Source organism: Gavialis gangeticus, unplaced genomic scaffold, assembly GCF_001723915.1.
Source record: "Gavialis gangeticus isolate Ggan-Ray unplaced genomic scaffold, GavGan_comp1, whole genome shotgun sequence".
Classification (NCBI taxonomy): domain Eukaryota; kingdom Metazoa; phylum Chordata; order Crocodylia; family Gavialidae; genus Gavialis; species Gavialis gangeticus.
This window is the reverse complement of record NW_017728980.1, coordinates 8,931,770-8,938,091: the sequence shown is the minus strand read 5'-3', so window position 1 is coordinate 8,938,091 and position 6,322 is coordinate 8,931,770. Positions and strand designations below refer to the sequence as shown.

The 6,322-nt window shown below is 45.9% G+C and overlaps 1 protein-coding gene across 1 annotated transcript in view; it reads left to right on the top strand.

Moving 5' to 3' along the window:
- The window catches only part of IGSF9B (immunoglobulin superfamily member 9B), a 100,387-nt gene extending 94,076 nt beyond the window's left edge, over nucleotides 1-6,311 (top strand). Inside the window, exons 19-20 of the mRNA XM_019508416.1 lie at nucleotides 3,906-4,027; nucleotides 4,838-6,311. Coding sequence (XP_019363961.1) covers nucleotides 3,906-4,027; nucleotides 4,838-5,061 — 346 coding nt within the window. The 3' untranslated portion in view covers nucleotides 5,062-6,311. The remainder of the gene's footprint in view (nucleotides 1-3,905; nucleotides 4,028-4,837) is intronic.
- Nucleotides 6,312-6,322: the final 11 nt, after the last annotated feature.

Here is a 6,322-nt window from a genome sequence, read left to right as displayed (position 1 = left end):
ATCTAGCTAGGAAGATGAAATTCTTAGATGCCTCCAACAAGTAGGAGAAGCAGCTCATTTAAAAAGGGGCTTTGTCTTCTGCTGAGTGGAAGCCACCTGTTTCCTGGGGCGTTTCGGCTCTTCCATCTTAAATGGGATTAAAGATCTTTTTCTCTGAACTTTATTCAAGCCTTGATGTCCGTATGAGTGATGAACATGAAAGGGGATCTCTTATACCCTATATCTTATGATTCAATTGCATCTGCTGGGTCCCAGCTGCTTAATCAAATTATTCAGGATGTTCTGTGTACTGCCGGTGCCGTTTTCAGAATCAGTAAGCTTTACAAGTTATCGAAGAGTATTTGAAAGCTTTCTAAGCCACTGACCTGTAGTTCTCTGGCTAAGCATCTACTGCAACAGAAGCCCTTAGGGATTCTCTGTTTAAAATGTCACCACCCTACTGTGGACTTTGCACCAGTCATTAAAGAGGGACGCTGCCTTGCAATGGGAAGCCCAGGGTCTAAATCTGTTAAATACTCAGGAAGTTATCTCCCAGCACAAATATTGGCTACAATGAAGTGCTACAAAGTAAAAATCATGAAAGCAAAGAAAGTTCCCACACCTTAACTCCTTTTAACTTTGAAAACTCCAGGTGAGAGGTTTATCTTCCTGTTACAGCTGGGGAAACTGAGCTTAAAGTATTTTGGCTGAGTCCCTACAGTGCCAGAGTAGAAATTACTATCCAAGATTTTTGTCCAATTCCTGCTTTTCTCAATCCTCCCCAGACCAGTTTAGCACTAGACTGATCTGCTTACACCCAGATAGTAGCCTTCAGGGGTTTTGCAAATCCTTGGGCTTTTCTGGGAACCTTGTGGTTTTGAATTCATCTTAAATTCATGGTTAAATTCCAGCCACTTAACCTCAGTGTGTCTTGTAGTTATCTTTTTTCCCCTTGCTGTCTCTAAAAGAAAAAAAAGCTAAGGCAATTCATCCTCTTGCTGATCTCTTGGGTCAGCGACTAGTGTCTCAGTGCACGTTCCAGTTGGAACAGGAAGCTCCCTTTTCATTTGGGACTTATCTCCAAATGACGCAGTGACTGATAGAGACCCCCTTCGGTTTGGGGTCATTGATGATGCAGATGCAGATTCCCTGCGGACTTGTAGGCAAACCTGCAAACGTTTTAGGTCCGTCTCCATTTTCCCAGCAAAAGGCTCCATTTCTGTGAGAAATGTAACAGTCAGCATAACCGGTGTCTTTGTTGGAAGTTTTTACGCTTCTGTTGTTTCAGCCCACCATGTTTATTGTTTCCATCTCTTGTCTGCAGTGGCATCCTTATTTAGAAAAAAGTAAAGTCACCCCCACTTTTTTTTACCATAGATTGCAATGCGGCAGGCACATAAAAAAAAAATCTCACCTCATTTTAAGCACAGTTTCTCCCATCAATGCCAAGCTTATCGGTCCCATCTCAGTTTCTGCCACTGTTGAAGATGGGAGGGAATGGAAATCCCAGAAAGCTGGACTGCTGTTGGATAACCTAAAATGCAAAAAAAAACCCAAAAAAACCTGTGTGCAGAAGATGAGTTACTCCTTCTCCTTGGGTTCAGATGAATGCTTTTAGGGGAACGTTTCTGATTGTGCACATTATCTGGCAGATAGAGACCCCATTCCTGCTCTGTGAATTCAGTCCCTGATCCTTTAATCACTTGTGTTGATGGGTGGGAGGCTCAAATGCCATGTTGCTTGCTGGTATCTAATTCTTTGAGACAACTGCCCAGGGAAGAATTGTGATTTGACTTTTCCTCTTTCTCTCGTAGCTGTCAGTGAAGTTTGGTTACCCTTGTGTGTTTTCCAGGAGATAGGGAACAACTGACTCTTGTTGGATCACAGCTTTTACCCGTAGTTTATCAGGGGGTGGGAAATAGCTGACAATTGACTGGTCCTGCCAAGAGCTTGGAAGTTACGAAAACGCTGTTAACCACCCCCTGTAAAAAGGTCTCTTGTGACTGTGTTAGGAGACCAAACAAACGTACTCTCCTACTTTAAAAAGTGAGCTGTAAAGACGGGGAATATATGGGTGGCTCAATGGCTGAGCTCTCAATCCTTTAAGCTCTGGAAACCTGGGTCCAAATATTAGTTTTGTCACAACGAACGCTCTTGGGTGGCCGCTGGCTTAGTTGTGTAGGGGCACGTGGTCACATCACTAAGCGTATTGCATGCATGGGCATTAAGCCCAGCAGAGCACACTTCATCAAGGATTGAGAGAGCTGCAGGACAAAATGGAGGTGTTAGCAGAACTGTGTGAAGGCTCCGGGAGAGCACTTCACACGGGTATCTGGCCTTAGCAAAGATTTTTTTACCCTTGTGAGCGCCAGCTTTGCACTTTTGAGAGAAATAAAAGCAGAGTCAGAAGGAGGAAGGAACAAAAGAGAAAGTAGACTGGGTGAAAGCATCATGGAAAAATGATCCATAGTTGCACAGTAATGACTTTGTCCCAGGGGTAGGTTTTCCTAAATGCACAGACTCCTTCTTTCCCCTCTGCAAGTTGTAGTATCCAGTATCTATACAGGCAAAGACAGGCAAGTAAAAGCTACCAACCAGTTGAAAGAAAATACTTAGGGCCTGATCCCATGTTACCTGTTTGATCCAATGCCACACTGCTCGTGTCCCTGGGGGAAAAAGCATCAATGAACCTACTATTGTGACATACCAATGGGTCTGCCTTAAGAGAAAGCCACAGAAACAGAAGATAGGGGGCGGATAGGAAGACTTTTGCATTAACTGATTTTTCGGGGTCGAGGATGGAATAGGATCACACTTGGGAAAGGAAGGCCATCTAGGTATTCAATAGTGGGGATAAGTTCTGGCCTTCGACCTCTTCCGCTCTTTGGTAAAAGAATAATCCAGTCAGGGAAGAAGTTAGTGAAATGGGCTGTTGAAAGCAAATGTTAATGAACCCTTGAAGGAAGATCGTATGTTGGGAAACCACAGACTCTCCAGCCATAGCCCCGGAAATCACATCTTGTAAATGCTTTAATACCGAAGGCATGGTGCATCCTGTCCTATTGAGCAAGGATTCCCAACATCTAAGGGTGAAGAAACCAGACATGTTGTAAGAAGCTCCCGTACTATCGGCTTTCTGTTGTTGTTCATGGCTGTGTGCTCATGGAATAGAGCACCAGCTAGCCAGCTCCAGCTGTGTTAGTTTGCAAAGTCTTCGTGGGTCTTTGCTGTACAGTCCCTGTTTTTGCTGAGGGATTGGGGAAGGGAAGGACTTCTGCTTATGTTCTGTTTGTTGGGCTACTGTCACCAGAGCTGGAGTGTGCACCGCTCCGCACATGTGGATGCTGCTGTCCTGCTTCTTTGTGCCTTTTTCTTTCCTTTCGTTTAAAGGGATTTGCTATAAATTCCCAGAAGTGCCTTGTCGGACATAGAATCTGCCCCCTACGCTCATTTTAATGGTTTTACAGTTACAGAAACAAATGATTTTAAGACCTGAGCCTTGGTGCCGGTTGTTTTTTTAGCATGGCTCTTTGAATTCCTCTGCAGATTGGCTATCAGTAAGCATTTGATTCTGTCCACAGGAGCAGCCAGGGCTGGAGTCTAACACCTCTCTGTAACCTTTGCCTGTTTCTGCCTGATGTATGCTCACCAAGGGTTTGAGAGGGAGGGCAACAGTTGGGTGGGGGGCGGTGGACGGTAGCTGTCCATGAGATGATGAGTACAATACAAGGTGTTATATTTCCTTCAGCATCGTGTTCCACTTCGGCACATCCAGCTGAACTTGCTTCATCAGCCCAGGGCTTCTCACTTTTTCCTTTTCCATGGCAGAGTTGGCGGAGATTGGCCACCCTCTTCCCTGGGACAGCTCTTTTGGCCAGAGTGTGGCAGAGAGCCATTGATGGCGCATGTCTGCTTTTCCTTTCTAGAAAACGTCCATCTCCATCCCAGAATGCTGCTGCACCTGAGAGGCTCGAAGCTCTGAAATACCAGCGGATAAAGAAGCCCAAAAAGTCATCCAAGGGCTCCTCGAAATCCAAAAAACAATCCAGTGAGTGTGAGGATCTCAAGACTCTCCACTAGACTCCCCATCCTGCTCGTTAGTCTGGACTTGAATGGGAGTTCATTCCAGCGTTCGGTCTCTACCTGAGCTCACGTAGCAAATGTTTTATTTCCCTGCTCCGCGTTCCCTTTCCAAGGAATCGGGCTCTTTCCATTAGGCTGCTGGGGTTCCCTTGCATCTTTGGTTTGTCAAAATGAAGACTCAGTCTCCTAGTTTTTGTTGCAATGGTTCCCTGACCTTAACCCCAAAATGGAAAGCAGTAACTTCCCTTATAGCCCGGAGTGCTTAGAGTTGCCCAGCTGGGGAGTCTTGAAATGACCCCTCTCCAGCCCCTGCAGAGGCCTGCTTTGACCTGTAAATTTTAAACTCCTGATCCTTGCCTTAATTCTGCTCCCCACCCCCTTACTTGCATCTCTGCTTTCATTTCTCCCTGCATCCCAACTAGCTTCCTGTGTTCTCCTCAGTTCTCTCCTGACTCTTTCTTCTGTCTTCTCCTCCCTCCCTCCGTGCCCCCTTGCCGTTGGAGCAACCTTTTCTTCAAGTCCTTTGAATGAGTTCCTTCAAAAGTCCTCCTTCTTTCACCGGGCCTCCTTTTTATTAACCCCCTCCCCAGCCAAGTCACCTGGCTGGGATGTTATCCTAGTTGGGGCGCAAGCTTCTTGGCCCAAGCTAGGACTTAATTCCATGTGACTTTTTTTGCAAGCTCTTGAAAATGCCATGCCTGCTCGTGGTACCCTGAAGAAATGAAAGTGGCTAATTACTTGTCCGTCTCCCTCCTCTCTCCTTCCCCCTCCCCAGATGGTTCTGCCTCCCAGGTTCAGCAACTTCCCAACTCTCAGGTACTGTGGCCTGACGAAGCTGTCTGCCTCCGCAAGAAGAAGAGACACCCTCGTCAGGACCCTTTCGCCCGCCTCTCAGCGCTGAAGGATGACCTCTGTCATCGGCAGCTTCCTGAAGACCAGACAGCTATTCTCAACAGCGTGGACCATGACGACTCCAGCGGGCATGCCACCTTACTCTAGCGTAGTGCCAGCCCAAGAAGGTTCAAATGGGGTGGGGGGAGGGAGCAGAGATCTCAAGAACTACACACACATTAGGGGAAAAGGTTTGGGGGGCGGGAAGGGAGGAGGTTGAGGGTGTGGAGATGGGATATGATCTCCAGGTCTGGCTCTCATGCCAGTGGGCTGAGCACACTGGATGCACATATTCTTTGGTATTAACACACGGGAAACCAGCATCCAGTCTCTGCCTACAGGGAGAGACTCCCCATCCTTTCTGGGGAGCTTCTACTTCAAAGTTACTCAAGGAGGGGGCAGGAGGAAGGGTATTTGAAACAAGGAGGAAAGTGCTACTCCTCCCTGTCTGCCCCCTCCACAAGGTTTGGCCTCTCTTTAGAGAAGCAGGAAAAGGTGAGGCTGGGAAGTGCAATGCTAGGAGTGAAAGGATTTAAAACTTCGGACTGTTGTAAGAATTTGGTGTTCCTCGAATCCACTTTTCTCTGTTACAGCTTCAGTTTTATGAGCCCTGGAAGGCGGATGAGATTTTTCTCTCTTGGTTTCAATAATTTATGTATTGATTAAGGAAATCATAGGTGCAAATTAGACTGTGTATTTATACGGTGCGTATTGAGGTAGGGAACGTGGAAGCAAACAAATGACCGTGAATGACAGGAATAATTAGGGTTACGCAGGATGCAATTCAGTGACATGAAACAACCACGCCAGGTTGGAACTGATGACCCAGTGAATCTGATTATTTTATAATAAAAGATTAAAGAACCACTACAGAAAATTCTGGTTGTGCAAAATCTTCTTGCCTGTCCACATCTTTTTCTGTGAGGAAGATGGTAACAAAAACACACGTGAAATTTTCCCAGTCTGCCCCAACATAGACAAACCCTCAAGATAAGCAAATAGGTGGAATTGTGCAAAGCTGAACTTGTACGTATGGAACCTTGTTAACGTGTACTAACAGTAATTGGCAGATGAGCAAGGACAGGCATGTTTTTAAAAATCCAAGGATATTTTATTCCAGGCTCTACGTTGTTGATTTTGATGAGAGTGGTTTAGATTAGTTTATGATGATGCTTCATATGGTACTAGTAAATGTCCTGTAGTACAATTTGTGGAATTTAATGAAGTCTTGGTAGTAATGAGAGCTTAATACAAGGGTGTTTTGTATTCTTTAAGCTTAGCTGCAAAAAGGGGAGGAGTGAGAACGGACTTTTCTGTCTGTCGAGTGCAAATGAACAACATCTGACTCTGTAACCCCCCCCCCCCCCCC